General features: G+C 47.9%; 8 protein-coding genes across 8 annotated transcripts; 3 read left to right on the top strand and 5 right to left on the bottom strand.

Moving 5' to 3' along the window:
• Window positions 1–2: 2 nt before the first annotated feature.
• LOC117893007 lies at window positions 3–1,918 on the bottom strand. Its single transcript, XM_034799363.1, has 6 exons — window positions 1,799–1,918; window positions 945–1,012; window positions 783–879; window positions 517–721; window positions 207–449; window positions 3–144 (listed from the first exon to the last, which is right to left on the bottom strand). The coding sequence occupies exons 2-6, from the start codon at window positions 975–977 to the stop codon at window positions 18–20; spliced, it is 705 nt and encodes a 234-aa protein (XP_034655254.1). The 5' UTR covers window positions 978–1,012; window positions 1,799–1,918; the 3' UTR covers window positions 3–17.
• On the bottom strand, window positions 1,121–7,322 carry LOC117893005 (girdin). The gene is given in 10 exon segments (XM_034799361.1): window positions 1,121–2,233; window positions 2,404–2,508; window positions 2,687–2,850; window positions 2,918–2,993; window positions 3,061–3,299; window positions 3,367–3,441; window positions 3,443–5,420; window positions 5,476–5,754; window positions 5,819–6,558; window positions 6,915–7,322. Coding segments are annotated over 10 exon segments (4,182 nt in total). The 5' UTR covers window positions 6,984–7,322; the 3' UTR covers window positions 1,121–1,776.
• An 854-nt stretch (window positions 7,323–8,176) lies between these two features.
• On the top strand, window positions 8,177–14,005 carry LOC117894664 (titin homolog). The gene is given in 5 exon segments (XM_034801840.1): window positions 8,177–8,489; window positions 8,850–9,613; window positions 9,683–11,120; window positions 11,187–12,232; window positions 12,234–14,005. Coding segments are annotated over 5 exon segments (4,413 nt in total). The 5' UTR covers window positions 8,177–8,410; the 3' UTR covers window positions 13,320–14,005.
• Window positions 14,006–14,252: 247 nt separating this feature from the next.
• LOC117894669 lies at window positions 14,253–15,201 on the top strand. The gene has a single exon (XM_034801846.1). It carries the CDS (start codon window positions 14,272–14,274, stop codon window positions 15,109–15,111), a length of 840 nt encoding a protein of 279 aa, XP_034657737.1. The 5' UTR covers window positions 14,253–14,271; the 3' UTR covers window positions 15,112–15,201.
• LOC117894671 lies at window positions 15,116–17,387 on the bottom strand. Its single transcript, XM_034801849.1, has 3 exons — window positions 17,275–17,387; window positions 15,497–15,655; window positions 15,116–15,408 (listed from the first exon to the last, which is right to left on the bottom strand). The coding sequence occupies exons 2-3, from the start codon at window positions 15,653–15,655 to the stop codon at window positions 15,235–15,237; spliced, it is 333 nt and encodes a 110-aa protein (XP_034657740.1). The 5' UTR covers window positions 17,275–17,387; the 3' UTR covers window positions 15,116–15,234.
• Window positions 15,690–17,263, bottom strand: LOC117894667 (tRNA (guanine(37)-N1)-methyltransferase). Its single transcript, XM_034801844.1, has one exon. It carries the CDS (start codon window positions 17,134–17,136, stop codon window positions 15,739–15,741), a length of 1,398 nt encoding a protein of 465 aa, XP_034657735.1. The 5' UTR covers window positions 17,137–17,263; the 3' UTR covers window positions 15,690–15,738.
• Window positions 17,388–17,985: 598 nt separating the features above from the next.
• LOC117894668 (short/branched chain specific acyl-CoA dehydrogenase, mitochondrial) lies at window positions 17,986–22,455 on the top strand. Its single transcript, XM_034801845.1, has 4 exons — window positions 17,986–18,165; window positions 18,247–18,355; window positions 20,865–21,343; window positions 21,646–22,455. The coding sequence occupies exons 1-4, from the start codon at window positions 18,130–18,132 to the stop codon at window positions 22,267–22,269; spliced, it is 1,248 nt and encodes a 415-aa protein (XP_034657736.1). The 5' UTR covers window positions 17,986–18,129; the 3' UTR covers window positions 22,270–22,455.
• A 25-nt stretch (window positions 22,456–22,480) lies between these two features.
• On the bottom strand, window positions 22,481–23,161 carry LOC117894670 (ninjurin-1). Its single transcript, XM_034801848.1, has 3 exons — window positions 22,900–23,161; window positions 22,684–22,838; window positions 22,481–22,626 (listed from the first exon to the last, which is right to left on the bottom strand). Exons 1-3 carry the CDS (start codon window positions 23,132–23,134, stop codon window positions 22,495–22,497), a joined length of 522 nt encoding a protein of 173 aa, XP_034657739.1. The 5' UTR covers window positions 23,135–23,161; the 3' UTR covers window positions 22,481–22,494.
• Window positions 23,162–24,455: the final 1,294 nt, after the last annotated feature.

Raw genomic sequence — 24,455 nt, 5'->3', positions numbered from 1 at the left:
TAATTCAAAACTTATTTTTATGTACAATCGGCTGGTTTCTTATCACTGCAGCCCTTTAAAGTCGAATCAAAGTATGGCTTTGTTCCTTTACAAGAATAGATTTGAGCCGTTGCTACTCCATTCGACACATAACAAAAGAGGTAGCTGAAAGAAAAAAGGAGGTTTAGTTTAGACCTGCTGTCAAAAATCGGAACAAATCTTCTTACGTGGCACATGTGGGATCATCTTCATTCTTAAATGATGCAGACTTGGTCACATCCAGACAGGTTTCCTCTGCGCTCCAAGGTTTTTGAGTTGTTGTAGTTGGTTCGGTAGCCACTGCAGTACACCCATCGGGTTTTGTGCCCGTACATGCATTTAAGGACACATCAAAGTATTGGTTAGGTTTGCAATTCAAAATTGTAGCGCTTTCTAATGTGCCGTCCTCGGCGACTTTACAATACAAGTAACTGTGAATAGATTGGGGGTTTTAGTTTTCATTCGGCGGTAACCTTTTCAGAATACTTATGTTCTTACGAAGTGCACGTGGGATCATTTTCGTTTTTTTGAAAGCCAGTTTTTGTGGCTTGCTGGCAGTCGGCAGTCCAAGGCTTCACTGTTGTAGTTGTGATAGGAGCTTCATCTGCTTTGCATACCGGCTCAGCATTTTCATAGCAAGTGTACTCGCCATCGGTGCAAAAATAATTGGTCGGACAGTTAATTATATCGTTAAGAGGTACTCCTGGAAGTTAAATTCTGCTAATTGCTATTCCTCCAATATATGTGTGTTTTTTTGGGCTTACCTGACGAGCATGCGGAAAAGGTGTTTTCGCTACGGCATGCCGTTTTGCTGAGCGTCTGGCACACACCGCAAGTGGCCGCCGCGTATGGACTAAAGATCTTGAATTCGGGCAAGAGTGTGGTAAGGAATCTGCACCAGGAATGCGATGGGCCAGGATAGTTACCAGCGGAATTATAATTAGAGCCTTCAACCACATGTTTTTTGTCTTTAATCGTTATTCATACTAAGATACTGTGAGTAGAGGATTTATCTTATATGTAGCTCCACAACATTATCGTAATTCTTATCTTAAATGGCAGCCCAAAACACACACACACACAACAGGAGATATAGTATAACATATTCTTATGCATGTTTTTATTGCGTTATCATTAGGCTCTGAGGCATCAATAAATAGACGTACGAACACACAAGGCCACACGTAATGTATATGAAAATATATTCACAAATTGAAGGCGCATTTCTTAGCTGTTTAGCAGGGTACGAGCATAGCAGTAGTATACAATGTATAGGAATAGACAGATTCGAGTACGCTAAATAGATACATATGTATAAATATTGCTATTAAATAAATCTTATCAACGAAAGTATAGTCAGAGTATAGCTAATGGTTTGTTGTGTGTATAAAGGTGTATACTGGGTAGTAGTTATTAATTCGCATAGTTGCCGCGTAGTCTTGCTTGTTTCAGAATTACTCAGATACATAAATAGCTATGGGTATGGGTATATAGGTATTGGTATCGGTATAGGTATAGTACATAAAACTAATTGTAAAACATTTCTTAAGTCAAATCATAGCAGTTTAAGGAGCACTTTATACTTTATACTCGTTCCACTTACTTAAGCTTAAGGCAACATCGATGTTCTAATATTATTAAATTAGTAAAAATAAATTCGTAATGTCTAACACGAAATAATACTTCGTCAGAAAATGCATTCAATTTAAATTCAAGTTCCAGTTGTGGACCTGTGTATACTGATTACATATTTTATTTCTAGACGCATCCGTACTCATACCAGATGCTATTGCTCTTGTCCTCGCTCCGTTTTCGGCCAGACTTATCATCCTGAGTGGGAGTACCAGAGACATTCCCACCTCCACTGCCGCTGGCCACAGGTGGTACCAGCGGAGTTTGGTCTGTAGTCGTGGATACTCCCCCAATCGTGGTGTTAATCCGATTGTACATGAGGAACGTGGCAGGTCCAGGACTGCTGCTGTTGCTGTTGTTGTCGCTATTCTTTTGTGGGGTCTGAGGTTCTGCGTTGGGAGCTGGTGTTCCGTCACTGGCGATACTGGTGCTGGCAGACTGTTGCTGTTGTGCGTTAGATCCAGGGCTGGAGCTGGATCCATCGGGTAATTTCTGGTGCTCGTCAATAAGATACACAGTACGGCGGGAGCCGGCTGTGCCCAGGGTAAGGCTACTGCCAGTCACGTCTGGCGCTTCAAGGCTTCTGCAAATCCAAAACGAATTGTTAGTACTTTATCTAAATGATGTGTTGTCCGAAAAACAACGACAGAGACGACAGGGCAGTGGAAGTCTTGCGGAAATGAAAAATGGGGATTTGATACAGTGGCAGTAGTTAGAGGTACCAGAGATTGTTATACATTTAAAAGCGCATACCCGTGCACGCTATTTCTACGTGAGTTATTCAAATCCGTACGTTTCTGTGCTTGCAAGCTACTGCGCACGGCGCCACCACGTTGGATCGAGTTATCCAGCAAATCCCTACTCATGGAGTGTTCGGTTTTTGTATTGTGCATGTGGTTGTGCGTTGTTGTTGGTGTGAGGGTTGTTGTGTGTGTGTGTACATGTAAATAGAACAAGAACCATATCCCCAACAGTAAATTATATTATCCAATAAACCATATACTCGATTCGAATCTTTTTGGAAGTGCGTGCTTACCGCTGAAGGCTCTGGCGAAGTGGCATGTTTCGCTGCAACAAATGCGTATCGGAGGCAACGGACAGGGGTTCTTCATTGCTGTTGTCCGATTCATTGCCACCAGACTCGGATCCAATAACAAATTGCGAATTGGTGCGAGCATCATCTACCCAGGAGCGACGGTTCTGAAAAACGAGAAATGAGCATTATTTTTCTGGGCCTTTCAGGGATTTTTTTTCAAATCAAACCTACGCGACTGGGCACTTTGTTCATTAGATCGGAGCTAGCTTTCTTTACACGACGCACCAGACTTATGGCAAAGGGTTTTCTTAACAAGGGAGGGGTGGAAACGATTAGAAATTTCGAATTAGAAGTGTATTTGGCTGGTGGCTCACTTCTTATGCACCGTCGTCTCTGACTTTTTGTAGTGTTCCATGATTTTCTCTTCTAGCTTCTCCTTTTGCCGCTTCAGGCTGTGTACCCGCTCGGTATAGTTTTTCTCTTCTTCATGAAAATGTTTCTTGTCCTCCAGGGAAATGGCCAACAGCTCTTGATACTGGGAAAGCAGCTGCGAAACATTGTCCATCAGGGCCTTGCGCTCAGAGTCCAGGTCGCCGTTGTTTTGTATAAGCATCTGAAAGTGATTGCCAAGATAGCCATCACATGATGCCAGCGAAAATAGCTGCTCGGTGTAAACTTACCTCACAGCGCTGCTGAAGTTTGCTGTACTCCATTTGAAGTAGACGCACTTGATCACTCCTGGTGTTGAGCTCCCCCCGAGAGCTCCGTGTTCTGGAGCTTAAGGCTGCTGTGCTCCATGCGTATCATTTTGTACTGTTCCTGTATGTTTTTGTACTCGTTCTTGAAGCGGTCGCTGGTGGCAAACAGATTGCGGAAGTCGTCAGTGAGCTTCGAATGCTCGGTGCGCAAGATGGAGAGATCCTCACTGCAGGTCTTCATGCTCCCATTTTGAGTGGTGAGTTCCTCAATGCGCTGTTCTAAAGCCGTTTGCTGTTCCCGGGTGTCGCGCAACTCCTGGCGCAGATCTCGAACTGCTGCCTTCAGTTGCTCCTTGTCCTTGTTTAGAGATTCATATTCGGCGGAGAGCTGGTCGTGCAGACATTGAAGAGTAACCTGATCTTGCAGCGCATTTTTGTGCACCTGCTGCAGGGAGTCGATGTCTTTGAGCAGCGTGTCCTTCTCCGCGGCCAGTTGAGAGTTTGCCAGCTGCAGAGCCACGTGCTGGGTATTCAGGGAAGTGATCTGTGACCCCAAAGCAGCCACATCGACACTTAGGCGGGCGTTTTCGGTCTGCAGCTGCGTGTTGCAATCCTTAACACGCATAAGCTCAGCGGATTCTCGGACAGGAGTCGGCCTAGGTTTGTGCTCGAAGCGCAGTTCCTGGGAAGAGCTGGTCGGGGCCAGCTCAATGTTCTTCTCCACTGTGAAGATCTCTTGGCGATGGCATAGAACACACATGTCCGATTTAAGGCCACCCTCACCCTCCTCCTCATCAGCATAGCGTTCCTCCTGCTGCTCGCGTTTTACGTTCAACATAATCTCACGCACCGTTTTAAAGGTCTCTGGATTGCGCACCAGTTTCTCAACCACATGCTCCACATTCAGTTCAGTCGGCTCGCTGTCGGTGAGGCCGAGCTTCGCCAGATTGTGTCGCACCTTCTTGGTCACCAGAGTGCCAGTGACCAGGTCTTCACGGAGCGTGTTAATCATCTCCTGATCGATGTTTCGTTGCGATGCCAGCTCTTGGTTTTGTTTCTCCAACTCGATGAGCTTCTGCTGCACCTGCTCGGTCTCTTCGAGCACTTTGCTGAGCCTCATAATCTCTTTGGTCTGCGTGTCCAGTTGATTGATGCTTTGGTCGAGCTGAACGGACTTCTCCTCGCTGCCCTCCTTCAGTTTCGATACCTCTTTGAGCAGGCTGGCATTCTCCCGCTCGTATGCAGACACTTTGGCCTCGATCTCGTAGAGTCTTTGTTTGGTCTGCTCGCACTGCTTTGCCTTCTCGAAATGCTGCTCCAGCTCCTTGCTCTTGCTTTCCGCCAGCCGCTCCAAGTCATCCGCACGCCGTTGAATGCTTTCATTGAGCGTTTGGATGCGCTGCTTCTCCTTGTTAAGGGTTTCGGCATGCTGTTCGGCATCTGCAAGCCTCTGGCGGTCCACTTCGCGCTCCAGGCTTTGGCGATCGTAGCTCTTCTGGCGACTGTCCACGGCATCTTGCAGCTTCTTGTTCTCTTCCAGGGCATTCTTGAACACGCCCTCCAGCTCCACATTCTGCTGGGATAGCCTCTGAATGTTCTCCTGCATCTGATCGATCTTCAGGGAAAGCTTCTTCTTCTCCTTCTCCAACTCCAGCATTTTATTGGTGGACTCGTGAAAGCTGCTTTCCTTCAGCTGCTCCAAGGCAGCAGTCAGCCGCCGATTCTCCAGCTCCAGCTTTAGGGCACGCGTCTGAGCATTGTTGGTGAGCTGCTCGGACAGACTATTGTCCCCCGAGTTGCATTCGTCCTCGTTCTCTGAAAAGGACTTGTCGCCCTCGTGCGTCGAGTTCAAATTCCTGGCCACCAGCTGCAGCTGGGCGTTTTCCTCCAGCAGCTCCTCCAGCTTTGAGCGATCCACATCCCGTTCCAGGGCCATGTCATTTAGCTTTTGCTTGTATTTTATAATCTCGGACTCCAGGGAAATGGCATGCTCCGAACGTTTGCGGTAGCGTTGCAACTGCTCCTCCAGCATTTCTCTAATGGACATAGATTTGGTTAGTAAAAATCATTTCCGATTCTGTCTTCTTATACTTTGACTCCAGCAGCACACGGTTGTCTTCGCGCAACTCCTCCACCCGAGACTTGTAGAAATCAGAGTCGCCGAGTTTCTCACGATACTTTTGTACTTCGACCTCCAGCCGATCGGCGCGCTCAGCTCGCTCGCGTAAGATGTCCACCTCGTCTCGATAGGCAGATGCCCGTTTGGCTTCTGCAAACCAATCCTGACTCTCCTGCCGCAGCCTGTCAAAACGCACATTCTTTTCGTCCAGCTCCTCCCGCAGCTCCAGAAGGTTCTCTGACTTTTCCTCCCTGTAAAAGTAATATTATTAGCAAATCAATCAAAAAGGAAGCCAAGGGACACGTTTCAACATACAGCTCCTGGCGAAGCTTGCGATTCTTCGATCTAAGGTCTGCACACTCCACTGCTAAATGGTTGCTATCCGAGTTGGATGACGATGAGGGTGTGGAGGTGGCGGTTCCGTTCGAGGGAGAACGCGGCACACTGACAACGCCTTGGCCACACTCCGCCAAATTGTCGCCCGTCGTTATTTCGGGCTCCATGCACACCAGGTCAATCCATTTCAAATACATGACATCGCGCTCCTTGGTCAGGCGAAGGATGTGGGTGTACATGTTTTGCGGCGATAACCGTTCCAGCGAGTCTTCGGTGAGCACCAGACTATGGCTGTCGGTCACCTGTTTGATGAGTGCCACAATGGCGTGCTGTGTCTCCAGATCGAGCTCCTTGATGCGCGCTATGAACAACTCCTTGTTGGGACATTGCACTGCCGCACCCAGAAGCAGAGTGAGCAGCGTTTTCATTTGCTCCAGTCCGCTCCTGCTCTCCGGATGATAGCCCAGCGTGACCGCATCGGGCAGGACCAGTATGGTCTGACCCAGCTCTTCCTCAAACAATGATTTCAGATTCCGAACGATGCACTCAAAGTTCTTGGCCCTGGCCACACTCAAAGATTTTCCACTAAACTCGGTCAGCTCGCTGGGATTGTTTTGCGGCTCCGGGTCGATTTGGAGCCAAACGCTGTGTATGATATGGCCATCCAGCAGCGAGGTGTAACCGGCAAGCAGTTCGGCACGTGGCAGACATGACTCTAGCTGGGGAGGCAAGAAAAAGAGAAGTTAACTATCACAGATGAAGAACAGAACAAAACGAGCCATGACCGGACGCGAACATGCAAACAAAGCACACTGCGAATATAACAGCATTAAAGTTCTACCGTAAGCTGTCGTAAGCCAGTTACAATGACCTTGCTACTAGCTACCTGGTGAGTGCTGTGCTGTGCTGCTGCGGAAGTCTATGCGAACGAGCGAGCGAGCAGGCTGTTCTCTTTGTTGCTGATGTTCGTGTGTGCCCATGGGAATTACTTGAGAGCAAAACATTCAATTACTTATGCCAAGCACATAGCCCAATTTCGCAGTAGATATTGAACATGTTTATTCACTTTACTCACCCAAGAAACGAGTGCTCCATTTATGAATTCATCAATTTCCATTGGCGTTGCCGCGGCCGTACCAGCCATTGTTGTTGCTGCTTTTTTGTAGATTTTCTCAACACAGGGATGGGTATAGCGTGTGTGAATAAGTGCGCGGGCCGTGCCACAGACGTAGCTGCACCTGTTATAATTTTGCAGCTGCACCGCAGCGGCTTTTCCGAGATACACTGCTTGTTTTTATTCTCATTAGTACCTTACACAGGCTTCCAAACATTCCAAGGGTGGCAGGGCATATCTAAGCCGTGAGGGCACGCATGTACACAGAAATATGGTTTAATTCATTCAGATTTATTGATTCAGCACAAACAACAAATAAAATTGCAATTATATTAAACCAGAACAACAAAAATTAATAAATGGGCAAAAAATCACTTTTTGTAAGGCTGAAAAAAAGTGTGATCGCGGATTTATCGATGAAATATAACCTCAGAAATATACCGAAATATACCTAACGTATATATATCCCATTTTCAAAATATACCGAAAAATTCCGATGTGTGTCTATAATCGGAAATCGTATCTCCCGGTTTTAATATTGTACGCCTAGTACTCAGATCGAAAAAAAAGGGGCCGCTAGAAAATCAGGGATGATATTCGTATGCAACCAATAAGAAATGTTGTCGCGCACAAGTTACTTTCTAGCGGCTGTACGTAATTTTTTTTAGGTCAAAACTTTTTTTATAGAATTTATAAAGTCTGGTATTTTTCACATAATTTAAGTTATGCATTTTTTTCTACTTTTTTTAATACAGATCAAAATTAAAAAAAAAAAATCCGCACAGAAAGCTACATTTATGCTCTTCAAAGCTTAATATTTTTCAAACGGTAAGCTAAAACCACAAAGTGTTTGTAGATTCATTCATCAGCTTTATAGAATGGCGAAGTACATAAAAACCAGATGTAAGATACTTAAGTTATATGAAATAAGATGCGCTACCTCTAAAAAACCGTTACAAAAAATACCAGACTTTACAAAAAAGTTCTGCCATAGAAAAAAAACCAAAATTCCAAAAACCAATATCTTTTGTCGAGTAATGACCTTTTTATCTTTCAGGATGACCTGAATGTATCTAGATAACTAGAGATGAAACGATAAAAAGAGCTGACACTTTAACAGCAGATATTGCTGTTTCACGTTAAGTAACAGCACACATCGAGACACTAATGTCTATCGATAAGACGACGTCTATCAACGCAGAAAAGCTTTTCGAATATGTTAATTGATTTGACCAACGAACGGATTATTTAACGCGCCGTAAAAATGGCAACGCTTGCAAACAACAAATTTATGTTACGAGAATTACACTATTAGAATTTAAAATCGATTTTCGAAAAATACTTAGTTAAGGCGACGGATCCGCGAGTGTCTTCAGTTAAATTCGACTGTCTATATATAGAATCTTCTATATATGCACACAAAAACTGCAAATAGGTTAAATATTTAGCATCTCGAGATGGGAAATCAGCCGGGAAAGCTTCACGCCCATGCACAGAGCGGTCGACCAAAGAAGAATGTCCATTGGAAGTCTGCAGGCAAGTTTCAGCATTACTTCAAAAACAAATCCAAAAGTATTCCCAATCCCAGTCCGTATAGTCTGATATAAACCATTCAGATGGGCTATAATCAGCGCAGACGGAGCCCACATAGCTGGTGGGAGCGCTAGAAATGTTTCTATTTATAGCGACTCGCACACTCAAGTGGTTGCCGTGGTCTGGTCCGTCATTGTGTGAATGTTTTGGCCTAAAATTTGAAAACGACAAAGTAATGTTTTCGAAACTACGGCTACAGCTAGAGACAGGCAGAGAAAGAGAGAGAGAGAGAGCCATCGGTCCACCGATACTAAGAGAGGGCCTAGTTTTCAGTGCATCTTTTATGCTTGCTTCTGCTTTCAGAACGACCCTCTCCGCCTGGTCGGCCCATATTGACGCCACTGTCGCTCTCGGAGCAGCAGCCCGACGTGGTCAACCTGCGCTGGGATCGTCCGCTGCTCGACGGAGGCTCCCCGATCACCGGCTACACTGTGGAGCACCGTCGCATGGGCTCGCCGCACTGGGTGCGCGCCACACCCACACCTGTCTCCAGGTGCGATGTGTGCATCAGTGGACTGGAGCCAGGCTGGCGGTACCAGTTTCGCTGCTTTGCCGAAAACATCGTGGGACGATCCGACGCCAGCGAGCTCTCTGATCCCCTGACGGTTACACTGCAGCGCAATGCGATAACCGTTCCCCGCTTCATAGACGAGCTCTTGGACACTGATGCGGTTGAGGATGAGCGCATTGAGTTCCGGGTGCGCATACTCGGCGAGCCACAGCCGGAGATCAACTGGTTCAAGGATGGCTACGAGATCTTCAGCAGTCGCCGCACCAAGATCCTCAACGACAACGACGCCAGTGTCCTGATCATTCACCAAGTGGCACTGACGGACGAGGGCGAAATTAAGTGCACGGCAACGAACCGGGCTGGCCACGTGGTGACCAAGGCAAGGCTCATGGTGCAGGCGCCACCCAAGATTCGTTTGCCGCGCACCTACGAGGACGGCCTCATTGTGGAGGCGGACGAGGTGCTGCGTCTGAAGGTCGGCATTGCCGGCCAGCCGCCGCCGGCCATTACCTGGCTCCACGAGGGCGAAGTGATTGCCCCTGATGGACGCTTCGAGGTACTTGAGTGGTTTCAATATCCTACTCGTATCTGCATGGTTTTCATCCGTTTTCTGTTCTCTTTGCAGGTTACCAATACGGAGAAGAACTCGCTTCTCAAGATAGATAACGTGCATCGCGAGGATCGCGGGGAGTACATGGTGCGTGCATGGAACAAGCTGGGGGAGGACAACGCTTCCTTTCTAGTCACGGTCACGGCACGGCCCAATGCTCCGGGTACGCCCCGTCTGAACATGTCGTTCGGCAAGTCCGCAACGCTCGCCTGGACGGCACCACTGGACGATGGTGGCTGCAAGATCGGCAACTACATTGTGGAGTACTTCCGAATGGGCTGGAACGTCTGGCTGAAGGCCGCCACCACGCGGGCCCTGACGACTACTCTGCACGATCTGATCGAGGGCTCGGAGTACAAGTTCCGCGTCAAGGCTGAGAACCCATATGGCCTGAGTGAGCCATCCGAGGAGTCGGAGCTGCTCTTCATACCCGATCCCAAGCGTGGCATCATCAAGCCAAGGTCTGCGACCAAAATCGCTGGCGATGAGAAGGATAAGCCCAAGTCGGAGGCGGTCCAAGTGCCGCCTCGTCGCAAGACGCTCTCACCACCGCGTCCCCATGCAGATGCCGCGACGGGCATGTCGCCCAAACAGTCGCCAAACGCCAAACGCAAGCCAAAACCTCAGCTCATCGACAACGAGCAGTTGCACCATGAAATGTCGTACGGCACCTCGGACCAGGCTCTGAAAATGGATGTGCGCAAGAGCCCCTCCCAGAGCAGTGCCGACTCCTCGGCCAAGCCGGCGGCTGGATCCAGTAACAAGCTCAACCTCACGTTGATCACCACCACCGCTCTGGCGGACAAGACAGGGCCCCCGGCTGGGCTCCAGAAGTCGCCAGTTGGCTCACCTCTCAAGTTGTTCAATGCCAAGCCCACGGTCGAGCCCAAAGAGAAGTCCCCACTGCGCTTCCGGCCCCAGGCCCTGCCCTCTCCGCCTGAGGAAAAGCCGTTGAAGTCAGTTCTCCATCGAAAACGAAGTCTCAGTCCACCAAGCAAGCGGCAGCACTCCGAAACGCAACCAACACCCCCACCAGAGGCCATCAAGTCAACTCCAGCCCTGCAGCGCAGCGCGGAGCCAGTCCAACTGGGAGTTAATCAGAACGTGAGACGATTCTCGGGCCAAGCCCTAAGCCCGGCGAGGAACGTGCCCACCCTGGCATTGGCAGTGGCTGCCAGTGCTAGTGCGGTGATTGGTGAGCGGCTGCCCACCATTGAGATCAGTGCACCACCACCAGCCACAGCCACAGCCACAGCGGTTGCCACAGCGACTGCCACAGTTCCGGGCTATGAAGAGTCCCCCAGATCCAGACCCAAGTCCAAACAGAGACCAGACGCTGCTCCAATTTCTAGACGTGCCCCCAGGTCAGCGGACAAGCACGACGAGGTGCACACCAGTAACGAGTTCATGCTCGTCGTCTTCGACAAGAACAGCAAGGTCAAGGATAAGGACAGTAGGTATACCCAGAGTGCATCCATGTTTCCAGTCCCATTCCCGTTTGCATTTGTTCTCCCCACAGAGCAAGACTCCTTCGAGCTGGACCTGGAGGATGCCATACAGCCACCGCCTATATCCATCTCCGCCCCAGATCTGGCATTTCTGGAGTTCAATAACCTGCACACCACCTTCCCGCTGCGTCGCTCCGTGAGCTCCACCGAGCTGCTCTATGAGCGCGCAATGGCGAGATTCTACGAGGCGGTGGAGTTGGAGCAAGCGGCCAAGTCGAGAAAGGCCTCTCAGGACAGAATGGCAAATAGCACGCAGGCCTCTGGTCCGCCGGCCAATCTACGCAAGCGCCTCGGCTCAATTTCAGAGGCAGAGCGCGTCTCCTTCGAGCGGAGGAGCGAGCTGCGCCGGCAATCAGCGGACATGGTTAGCATGGGGCGAAAGTGGGACTCAAGGGAGAACGTCAACGATCTGGGCAGCCTCTCACGCACCCACAGCAAGGCACTGAGTGCGGATGAGCAACAGCAGCACATCCGGGAGCAGGAGCAGGAAGCGCCTGACGACGAAGAACGGACCGAGAGCACTGCAGAAGACAGTGAAGATATTAACATGGAACTGGACGAGGACTATCCAGTGCAGGGACAACAACACTCTAGCTACGACCTGGGCTCTGACTACACGGAGAGCACAGCCTCCTCGGAGCAGGACTCCATTGAGAAATTCAAGATGGAACTGTTGGCTCGCACCCGTTCGCCCAGCCCCCGCGATCTGGAGACGTACCATCCTCGGACCATGGCCGCTGGCACCTTCACACCCTATCGCGCCCCCACACCGGAGCAGGCGGCTGTGGTCCTCACCCGCCCAATGCCACTGCCCAGTCCCGACTTTGTACCCAAGCCGATCCTTAAGCGCCCGCCCAACGAGCAGGGGGAGCAGCCCATGAGCCCACCCATCCCCATCAGTCCATCTCTGCCGGGAAACGGCAATGGTGCCACACCCACCGCAGCAGTGACACTCGCAACTATCCCACACGCCTCACCAATCACGGCCCCCAATCCCAATCCCAGTACCAGCAGTAGCAGCAGCCTAAAGATGGATCTGGCCAAGGGCATAAAGTCGTTTTTTTAGCCGCGACAAGCGGTCCGCCACCGAGAAGAACACTGAAGCCAATGAGGAGATATCGAATCCCTTGGAGAAAACCAATGCCGCTGCCATTGCGGCCGATTTGGAGGTCAAACGCAGAGCCAAGGAGGAGGAGGAGTTGCGCCGCCAAGAGGCAGAGCGCCTCATGCAGGAGGAGGCACACGCCGCCGTCGATCACTACAGTGACCTAGTGCGGGAGGTCGGCAGCTCCCACAAATACCACACGCCCCTCTACCTAGACCGCGACGAGCTGAAGCGGGCAGCCGCAAAGGCAGCAGCCGAAACGGACGAGGATGAGGGATCGATGTCCAACACGGAAGAGCACAGGAAGAGACTGGCCACAAAGACCAACGACGACATGCTACTGGCACCACCAGTGCTCAGTCGGGAGCGGCGTCTGTCCATCTCGGAGCGGGAGCAGCTGGTGCATGTGCGGGATGCGTCCAGTAATCTGGCGTATCACAAATCACGGGACAAAGACGAGGAGCGTGAAGCGCAGCAGCAGACTCAAAGCCAAGCGGAGGAGGAGGAGCCTGAGTACCCGACCGTTCTAGTGGTGCCCCCACCCAAGACAAAGAACAAGAGCGAGACGGAGAGTGAGAGCGTCATGAGCGAGACCGTTGAGGCTCGTCCCGATGCCCGGGGACGAACGCGCCTCGTGAAAATCAAACGGGTGATTAAGCGACGGGTTCCATCCAGCACACGGTCTCGCGACACCTCGCTCAATAGACCCACAGCACTAGCCACGGGAGGCCTGGCTCTAGCCGTGGAGCGGACCTCGCAGACGGCCCTGGTTCTCTCAAGCGCCGAGCGGGATCTTCTGGAGCGGGCATCCGTACTGGCGGTGCTCCAGTCGGAGGAGCATACGCACGAGAAGGTACGCTCGGCTCTCAGCTACTGTACGGATCTGGTTCTCTTCCTTGTTGCCTGTTATGTGTACTTGTTCAAGGACGCGCGGCTTGTCCTGCCCATTCTTGGGCTGATCATTTACCGCCAACTGGGCGAGGCAGTCAGGGGCTATATACCCAGTTGGTTGCGTCGCAAGGGCAACGACCAGATCTGATCCTCTCTTCGCTCATCCTCACATGCCTTTACTCGTACCGGTTAAGCTAGTTTTTATTGAAGTCGACTTATTTACGTATGTATCTATGTGTGTATGTATCCTAAGATAAAATTATGTTTCGGATCGGACTGTCAAAGAATCCATCCCCAAATTTCTGTATACGCCGAGTCCTTGCAAATTCCCCATTGAATCCCATCCAAAATGGGTCGGAAAACTAGGGTACATCATTGCAATGATTTACTGTTGACTGTCCCACAGTTTCGCCAGTGGAGATCAGTTGATATTTATGACTTAATAACCTCGGAGATAAGTTTATATCAAACATTTCGATAACTAATTAACAACAATCGTGTTCTAAAGTGTCTTTTTACAGAGATGTGAATAATAGCAAGCTACTTTGAAATTTGCAAGGATATCTCACTCTTCGGTCACCGAAGTTGGAATTCTTTCCTTTTTGTTTGGAAATGATGCGTGGAAGTGTCTTACATTTCGTGTCAGTTGCGGGTGGTTAGGGTTGCTCATTGAAGAGCTAATTCATAGACATATGTATATGTACGGATGTGGATGTTTCATTTAGTGCCTCATCGTGTTATGAAGTGTTCGTTTGCGGTTCTTTGTCGCCTATCTGCATTGTTGGAAATAAAGCTTGGGCCAAACTAACTATCTAGGGTTAGTTTATTCCGAAATTGGTCTTTGTTTTGGTCTTGTCTTGTTTGCTCCCCTTATTTATCCCGGACGCAGACTTCCTCGGGGGGATTACGAGCCGAGTAATACTATAAACAGATCGAATCCGGCTCTTATCAGTTGATGACGACAACTGTCAGCAAAGATGCTGCGACAAATTCCGGGAGGCCGCTATCAGCAGATAACTTGGATTTGGATATATGAGTTTGTATAAAAGGTACACACCTTCGCTTGGCTGGCAGACAGTCGCAGTCATAGCTCCCCAACCATGGCTATTACTCTGGGGCTTCTCTGCTTATTCGCCCTCGGCACCGGATCACTTGCCCAATGGCCGCTGGGACAAAAGCAGCCCCCGCTGCACCCAACTGGGGGAGAATTCCTGCAGCCATTCCCTGGAGCTCCGATGCCGCCGCCACCTCCGCCTCCAACCCTCTCCCGGGATCTGGACGAGATTACACGGCTGATTCAGTTCAAGCCTCTGAATCAGCTGCTGGTGCGTTACCTGATCAACGATTCCCAGTTCCAGGCCTTTGTGAGGATTATCAATAGCAACGCTGGCTTCACGGCCCGCTGGCGTTTGCTCTCGCAGCCCGAACTGATCCTTTTCCTACAGTGGGTCGACCAGCAGCTACTGGCGTCTGGCGGCGCCTTTGAGATGGAGGAGCAGGAGCTGGCCGTCACTCTGTTCAACCGCTTCCCCTACTGGTCGGGCACCGTTTTCGGCTGGCAGGGATTCCTCAACGAAGCGCAGCTCTACTTTCCCACATATGCGATTCGCGCCCATATCGACGCCAAACTGCTGCAGCCGGGCATCTTCTCGCAGTTCTGGTCAAGACTACAGGCTTTGCGCGTGGTCTACGAACGCTGGTTGGCCTTGCCGGGCACTGCGCAGGTTGTGGCTGAGCTGCAGCAGGCGGGCATCGACACGGCTCAGTTAGATGGAATTATACGCGATCTGTTTGGGTGGAATATTGTTGTCTCTGCACCAACCACTGCAGCAACTACAGTAACTGCAGCCACCTCGACGCCAGCACCTCCCACAAGTAGTCCAGCTGCTGTGATCCCTCCGGGAAACGGAGCACCTGTGCATCCCCTGCCAGTTGCCTAGGGTGGTCAATATATCTATCGTATATTTGTTTGATATTTGCACTAGCAACATTCGGCCGAGGCCTCTAACAATGAATGGGAACTAACTACATCTATGTAAATCATTGGGCGGGGTGGTCTTCGGCTAGAACTTCAGCTTGCCCAAAGTGTCGGAGACCTTCTCGGTGTTGGCAGCTGGCTTCCGTTTGTTCTTGATGGGCGACACGGCTGGCTTCGGCTTCTTGACCACCATGTCCTTATGCAATGTCTTGAGAGTGGCATCCACCTTCTCCTGCTTGGCCTTGACAGATTCTTTGATCTGCAAAATGGGCATTGGTTGAGTGAGGATGCTTCACATTGGCTGGGAGTTCGCTGTACTGGCGAATTCTCTGTGAATCTCCACTCACCTGCTTCAGCTTGCCCTGAACTTCTTTGGGCTTTTTGCCCTTGCCCTTCCTGTTGTCGGCCACTTTGAACACATTCTTGGCCTTCTTTGATTTGTTTAGCTGTGTCTTCGGCTTCGCTGCAGGTGCCACCTTCTTGTTATTGGCCTTGTTGCGACCCATCTGCAAGTAGTCAAAGGAAGAGACGCTGCTAGTGTACTTTACTTGTTTCAAGGCAACTTTATTGTCAAAACACAGCTCTGCTCTTAAACACATTTCACTTTTGCTTCCGCCACCTCAGTCTGAACTTTCTCATCCCCAGCGCCCCGCTTGCGTCCGTTACTTGCTTCGGGTTCCTTCGGCGTGGTTAGCAAATGTCGCGTAAGTTTAAAGGATACTCTGTACATGTCCTTATTTGGCGCTACATTCCGCACAAAGCTAATGCCCTGCAACAGCTTCTCGTCCAGTGTGGAGGCCAGGTTCTGTTCCACCAGCTCTCTCACTAATGCTTTGGTATTCTCGCCCTTGGCAAACGAATAGACGTGCACAGTGGGAAAGACCACAGCATCGGAGAGATCAGCCAACTCTTTGTCAGTGTAGAGACCGCGATACGCATCTAGGAATTCCACAGCCATGGCTGGAAGATTCATTGCTATGTGAATGGCATACTTCGATGTGTCCGTAGATAGCAGCCGTTGCAGCAGATCGTCCCGCAGCTCTTCCAAAATAAACTGTCTCCCATCTTTGTTGAACATTTTGATGTTGGTCAGGCACTTGTTCCGTTTCGCGTTGTGCTGCAGCCAGTGGAAGCTGACGGGGTTGAGATCGTTGGCCAGGACATGGCACCGTTTCTTTGCCGCCGGCACGCTGAACGGACCCACGCCGGCGAACACATCGTAGAGAACATCTCCGGGCTGGAGCAGTTTCACGATGCGCTCGTGCTCGGTAGAGAGGCGCGGGTTCCAGTACACCTTTGAGAAGTCAAACTCGAAGGGAATGCCATTCTCCTTGGTCTCCACTTGATACTCGGGTTCCCCGCAAATCAGCTCCAACTGGAAGTTGCGGTATGTATTGTCTATGGTTGACGCTTTATTGACCACCGTGCGGCAGTTCGGCAACTTGTCGCGCAGCACCTCCCCAATGATCTGCTTGAACGGCAGCAGGTGGTCACGCAGGTTCAGGTGCACGATGTGTCCGATGCGCGAGTAGGATGTCATTCCCTCCTCCTCCTCTGGGAGCACACTCTTTAGAATTTCGTTGACGCTCCAGTTCTCGTAGTTCAACTCAAGTTCGGCAAAGCAGAAGTGCTCCTGCGTGACTTTTTGCTTCTGCAAATCTACTGTGGGCAGGGATTCCCAGCCTTGTATGGGCATTGGGTGCAACAGGATCTCGCGTGACTTATCTACGGCCCGCACAGGGTGCAGGTGCTCCATTTTGAGCAGGAATTTCTTAACCAGCGGGATTACAAGTTGGACCTGCGATTCGGGCACTCGCAGCCTGGGAATTTGCACACGCTTTTGGAACTCGTCGCGCTGGAGCTCCCGCATCCCCCTCACCGAGGCGGGCGGCAGCAGCTCGGAACAGTTCATGTTTCGAAAGTAATGACGTAAACGCGTAAATATAATCGTTATTCGTGGTGCCTGCAGCCTCGGGACAAAAATCATATAGCACGTGGGCCGTGCCCTCTGTGTTTTGGAAGCTGTGAGTTTACAGTGAGGGCGTTTTTACGGTGTTTATCCTGGCCCACACTTTAATACACTTGCCAACTGTAGTACGCTGCAATTAATTCATTAATGAATTACCTTTTAATTATTGTAATTAGTAAATAAAACCAAACAAAATTCTCAAAGCAGTCGATAGTAGTATCGATTAGAATTGTTGATACCATATCGATATATCGAAATGGATGATATATTTTATTTTTGATCCGGTAGCATCGGCGTGAAATTTTTGTCGCCGATAATCAGGTACCCTGATGATCCAAGGATTCAGATTTGTATATGATATTTAACGACCGATCCCGGAACGGAACCGGATCGGCTCGAAAAGCCATGACGCCTATCGAGACGTGATGTATCGATGTGTAGCCATCGCTAAGTGCGGATATGGCAAAATCCAGCAAGAGCGTGCGCTCAACAGCACTTTGAGGCCTCACTGTTAAGAGTTATGTGATTGGCGCTCTATTAACAATTATAAAAGGTGGTCTCGTCGCTTGACGAATCGTCGGCCATCGGTCAATTATTTTTCAGTACGCGCTTGCTTTTGGCTGTTTGGCTGCTCAATTCGTTTTCTTGTAATGGGTAACTTTAAACCCGATGCCATCTAAGGGTTAATCAGCACACTCCACTGTCGTTTCCCTCACACTTACTACCCAGAACGCTCTCACTAGCGCTTATTAACATCAAAAATAGTGGGCTACTTTTTGCCGACGAGACACCTTGCCCTACCACGATCGGGTCGCGTCGCTGCTTTGGGGAAAGCTTTGGCTCCACTCCACTGATCTGCTATGTGTCTGGAGAATGGAAGATCATTCGCGTGCAGCCAACTGTTGCTGCTGTGTTGCCTTGGAAAAACCCACCTACCCCAGAGACGGAGACCCGTTAGTGTCCAGTTTTTAGAGTCCACTTGATCCAAATAATACTTCCATCAAATTCACAATGATGAACAGCCTGAAGAAACTGCCCATGCGCATGGTAAGAGCGACACCTACAACAAACGCCTACACAAAATACTTAGCAGCTAATTTAAATGAGATTTATTTGTATTAATTCCAGCTGGCTAACGCCGCAGTACGTCAGCCAAGTGCTGCCATGTCCTCGGCTAATGGTTTGCCCCCACCTCTGACCTTCCTCACCGAGGATGAGAAGATGATGAAGGAGACTGGTGAGTGGTTCCACTGTGCACATAAAAATGGCTCTAGTGGCCGCCCCTGTAACTGTAATGGGTTACAGTTCCTTATTTCAATTTTCCATAAATTTCGTTAGAGGAATTTTAGCAAATTTTTTATTGTTTCGGATTGGGTGCCGCTCGTTACGTAACTCTCCAAGCATCGTCAATGGAATATTTTTTTTTTTCAATTATTATTGTTAAATTGGAACAATCTTGCTGCATCTCTGCAGTTCTCACAGTGTTAGTTTTTATTTTTTCCCTTTTTGTGTGTTTTTCTTGTTTTTTGCTGATAAAGCTGTTTAGTTAGGTGGTCGGTCCGGCCTCACTGCCAGATAAGCACAGTTCCCTTTTTTGATAGCGTGGACAAAATATCATTTAATATCAGCTTATGTGTTTTGCAGAATTTTCATTATGACATTTTGTATTTCATTTAATTTTTTGAGTATTTTCTCAATTCTATTGCTCTATTCCTTCTCTTCCCCTATTTCTCAGTCACTTTCCATATAGGCCACTTTTTTTATTGGATTCAATTAAACCAATAATTTAATTTATTTATTTTGAAAAGGCACTAAATATTATGTAATTTCTGATACTCAAAAACAGGCCAAGACATTCCGCTGAATAATGTGATTCCTTTCTGAAAATGAAACATTCCCAAGAATAATCTAAATCAATTCTTTAAAGCGATCTCGCAACTAAAAAGGACATCTGTCGGTCAGATAAGGATACGTAAAGCTTTTAAATTCCTTAAAAAATGTGGGCAAACTTGCACCCTCCTCTTCTCTCAGACACACGCGGCCTATGTATAGGTTTTTGGTCGCTTCAGTTCCAGCTTTAGCTGCCGACTCTGTCTAGCAGTCACTGGCGCTGTTCGCTAAGGGGGAGCACAGAGAGTGTTCTTCTTTCCGTTCACAATGCGAGTTTTTTCTTTCACGGAAACGCGTGTTCGAATCGTGGGTGTGTTCAAACTTTTCTTAATCATTCTTTCTCTTTTTCTCCCACTCCTTGTGCACAAAATTCCTATCATCCTTTTTCACAAGTCAGTCAGCTGTTCGGTTCTGGTTTAATGTCAACCAAATAGCGTTACACTTGTGATAGATCAATAAATGCGACTTGCCACTCCCCCGCCCAACTGTAGTCACTGTTCTAGTGACTGCGCCGGGCAATGGGTGTGTGTGGCGTGTCGGCGCACTCCCCTAGAGAGTTGAGTCAGTTGAAGGTGGCGCTCCTCGGAAGCCATCCTCCATCCACCTGACTCTTAGTTGGGGAGCAGACACTTCTTTGCATATTTTACCTAAAATATGGTCTTTTTTGGCTTATTAATCATTCAATTCATCTCAATCTATACTGGTTGTTAAACCTGTGTATGTGTATTTTTATTTATATGAGTGTGTATGTATAGCATATGGTCTGATGATTGCGTAATCTGAGCTGCATGCAAAATAGTGGACAAATGCATGACTTCAAACTGGTTTTCTCAACAAACAGACACTTTACGTACAGTAGGTACAGATATTTTTACATACTCGTACATATGAAAATATGTAGATCTCAGTTAATTTATATCTTAATTGCTGAAAATCAATTCAATTGGTCAAATAAGCAATAGAAACATGGGTTGGTTGTCTTCTTCTCGGAAGTAGTACAGTCTCCAAAAAAGCATACCATGAAGAAATACAGCAATAGAAATGTAGGATTAAAATAGCTTAGGAGGTAGTGTAGTTCATATTAGATAAGACTCCCTTGAATGCAGGGCCCCTAGGGCCCTTAGGGCCACGTCACAGCTGTTTGAAAATATCGCCAGCCGCACATATGGCCCGAGCTACTAAATAAATATATTATTTAAATGAATTATTAAAACGTTTCCCATGATAAGTAAAATATGACTGCCAAATGGTCTGACCGCAGAAAAACGAACAGGTATTAGAGGGTATGGCTGTGAGACCATTGGTAGGTGTGTGCCAGTTGTTGGCGTTTCTAACAGCAGGAAAACATGTAATGCTTAAAAAAAGATCAATAATAAATACGAAGAGAGAAGCACAAGTAGAGACCAAAATATTCCGATATGGAGAGAGTAAAATTGTGAGAGAAGGTGAGAGCCGCACGCGATCCGAGAACACAGAGAGAATCTGCTGATAAAAAAGACACACGCACTACCCACACATCCATCTATGCATACAAACATATGTACATACACACAAATATAACCATATACATATACATATATGTATGTATATAAAAATATACATATTTGTATACCTAAGCTTATACAAACAGGAAAACAGGCCCCTCTGTGAAAAGATGAAGAAACCTTAGACCAGTTTGATTAATTTAATGTGTTTTTTTTTTTCAAAGAAAACGTGCAGTTGAAAGTTCTCGAAAGCTTTATAAAAAGCTTTATAGCCATTTACCAAATAAAATTAGAGCTTACAGCGAACCAATTTATTTTCTAAAATGCGAATTTTATTTAAACAAATTTAAATTTATTGAATTCTAATTTCAGTTGCCAAGTTGGCCCAGGATCAAATCCTGCCTCTGGTCAAAAAAATGGACCACGAGCACAAATTCGATCCGTCGGTAGTCAAGGCCGTCTTCGACAATGGTCTGATGGGCATTGAAATCGACACGGAGCTTGGCGGCAGCGGCTGCAACTTCATGACTAACATCATTGTTGTCGAGGAACTTTCGAAGATCGATCCCGCCGTAGCAGCCTTCGTGGACATCCACAACACCCTTGTCAACTCGCTGATGATTAAGTTTGGCAATGCCGAACAGAAGGCTAAATATCTGCCGAAATTGGCTCAGGAATATGCTGGCAGCTTTGCCCTAACCGAGCCCGGAGCAGGCTCCGACGCCTTCTCTTTAAAAACTGTTGCCAAGAAGGATGGCTCTCACTATGTGATCAACGGCACCAAGATGTGGATATCCAACTCAGATGTGGCTGGAGTCTTCTTGGTCTTTGCCAATGCCAAGCCAGAGGATGTAAGTGCTAATTTATAATTATAATCGTCTTGATCTTTGGTCTTCAATTAAATGATCGAAATACTAACTAATTTATAGAATATTTCCCCCTGTTAATATTCACTATCACCTTAATTGACTTATCAAATTGTTCATTAAGCGATCGCTTCACAGATTTCACATTCAATATTTTCAAGTACTATTTATGAACGATCGGAGGCACAGCTTATCTCCTTAGACCAAAGATCATCTAATCGAAGATCAAGTAATCAGAACATTGAAGATTATCTTACTGATCAGCGTTCGCTGTCTTTCTACTCCAGGGCTATCGAGGCATTACTACCTTCATTGTGGATCGCGAGACGCCGGGACTGATCGTGAACAAGCCCGAGGATAAGCTGGGCATCCGTGCCTCAGGCACCTGCATGCTCACCTTCGACAATGTGCGCGTACCGGAGGAGAACATCCTGGGTACCTTTGGTCATGGTTATAAGTATGCTGCCGGCTTCCTGAACGAGGGTCGCATCGGCATTGGCGCTCAGATGGTGGGCCTGGCGCAGGGCACCTTCGATGCCACCATTCCGTATCTGCTCGAGCGCAAACAGTTCGGCGAATCCATCTACAACTTCCAGTCCATGCAGCACCAGATCGCCACCATTGCCACCGAGATCGAAGCGGCTCGCCTGATGACCTATAATGCGGCTCGCCTGCAGGAGCAGGGTGTGCCCTTCCTCAAGGAGGCGGCCATGGCCAAGTTCTATGCTTCGGAGGTCGCCCAACGTGCGGCCATCAAGTGCATTGACTGGATGGGCGGTGTGGGCTTCACCCGCGACTTCCCCCAGGAGAAATTCTACCGCGATGTGAAGATCGGCGCCATCTACGAGGGCACCTCCAACATGCAGCTGAGCACCATTGCCAAGTGCGTCAAAAAGGAGTATTCGGGCTAAGATAAATTGCGAAGAAGCAGTCACCCCCATACACAAGCTGAGATATCGTACGTCAGATACTTCAAGTGCATTTACATATGTGAAGGAACTGCTGAAACCCTCATCGGTTATAGTTTCTTTCCATGTTACCATAGCATTTACTACATAGTTTTCCCTGTTATATTGTATCAAATACAACTAAATATACTCGTATATCTAAAAGTATATGTTCAAAACCATTCTCTTCTAATGCGTGTTTCCGTCTGTTGTGGTGAATGCTGCCAGCAGGATATTGATCACAGTAATCATGAAAACTCCCATTACCAGTAGCTCATTGGTCCTCGCATAGCGACTATGCTGACATCTTTTGATACGCCTCTATGGGGTGGTATTATTCGGCTTAACTGTTTATGTTAGTGGCAGACATTAACTTACTTTAAAGATCAGCATAAGGCCTACGAGCAGCTGCAGACTCAGCGAGAGTATTACCAGAATCAGGCTGTATATGTAGGTGGAAGCCTTGTCGTTGTAGGTGATTAGGAAACGCAGCTGATTTGCATTCGCGGACAGAAGAGCTATATCCATGAGGCCTTATTTGGGGGAGTGAACACAGATGAATGAATATATTTTGTGGATAATTATTTTAATTACCTTCAGCCACATTTTTATTTGTGGCATAGCTATTCCCGCCCGAAAGATCGCTGGCGGATTTCCTCGGCTTTCCTTGAGCTGCTTCCACCTGATTCACATACTTCGGATCAACTAAGTTCTCTGCCTTCTCCAAATCCCTGTCTGAGCTACAGCACTGTGCGCTTGCAGTGCTTGAGAAACTTTCCTCCGAACTGGGCGATTCCTGCAGAGATAGTTCCCCATCTTTTTTGTCCATACTGAGACCCCCGTTTACTTCCAATGCTAATCCAATATTAAATATTCGAGTCTTCTGCGTAAAGCTTTTGGTGACCAGAAGTAAACATTGAAACTTTTGAGGTCTCTGCGGTTTCTGATAAAAGAAAAGGGAATGACACTGACCCTGTTCGACAACCAGCTGGCGGCGAAATTTAGAGCACAACAACAACAACAACAACAACAACATGACCCCATAAGCCGAAAAGTATCTCATGATTTGGGACAACCATTTAAGTATGCAACACGATATTACTTTAGTGGAAGTGTAAGTGTAAGAAGGAAGCTGAAAGGGATCCATGTGCAAACAAACTCTTCCGTTATCTTTTCTTCTCTTCCTCGTAATGAAAAGTCATTAAAACGTCACCAAAATGGAAACCAAGGACCTGAATAAACAAGGCCCAAACTAACTAAAGAATTTATGGGATGCGAAGAGTACAGTTTTCTCTAAGTCATTCTAAATTTATAGGTTCGATTTAATCGGGTTCGGGTAAATCGGGTGAGGCTAGCCTTTAAGCCCCAATTAGGGATTGTGTGAGAAACTTTTGCGATGCTCATACAATGTCCAGCTGTCGCACTGGAAAGAAGTGTGGAGGACTTTTATTACTCTGTTTGTGGGCTGTTATGAGAGTATTAACTATTTGACTTTGTACAAACTGTAATTTCAGCAAACTTAGATAGGAAATCAAAAGTAATTATCTGTTTTCCTATTTACCAAATAACATAATTTTGTATAGCATTTCAAGGTATCTTCTCTTTTCTTTGATAACATTAACATCTCCCCTCGCTGTTCGTGTCGCATTGCAGGACCTAAACGGAACAAGTGCGTCACGCGAGGCAAACAACTGTTCAGGACTCCGCTGTTCCTCCCCCTCTCATCAACAAGCCACTGAATCACCAGTTTTTGTTTTTGTGGCCCTCTCTTGTCTCACCCGCCAGACGTGATGGTTACGCTCCCACATGCCGGCTTCAGGTCTCTCTCTGGCGTTCGTTCTCTCTTGGCATTCGCTTTCTTTCCCGCACACTCTCCCGCTCACCTTGTGATTTCCAGCACGTGCATTTTGTTTGCCATTTTGGCTGCCGTGCTTGACACCCAATGTTTGTTATGACGTGGAGCTTAGAACGCGCTCTCCAGAGTTTCCCTCTCTTTGGTGCTCAAAGTGTATGAATATCGGGTGAGGTATTACCAGAGTGCTCCCTGACGTTCTCACGGTTTGTGTGTTGTGTGAGTGCTAATGGTATAAATGCCTCACCTTTTATGTACATGTTTATACACTCTCGTCTGCCTCTCCTCTTGCGGCTTC

Source organism: Drosophila subobscura, chromosome J (assembly GCF_008121235.1).
Source record: "Drosophila subobscura isolate 14011-0131.10 chromosome J, UCBerk_Dsub_1.0, whole genome shotgun sequence".
NCBI classification, from domain to species: Eukaryota; Metazoa; Arthropoda; class Insecta; order Diptera; family Drosophilidae; genus Drosophila; species Drosophila subobscura.
Note: the sequence above shows the minus strand (reverse complement) of the source record. Positions and strands in the feature narration are given on the sequence as shown.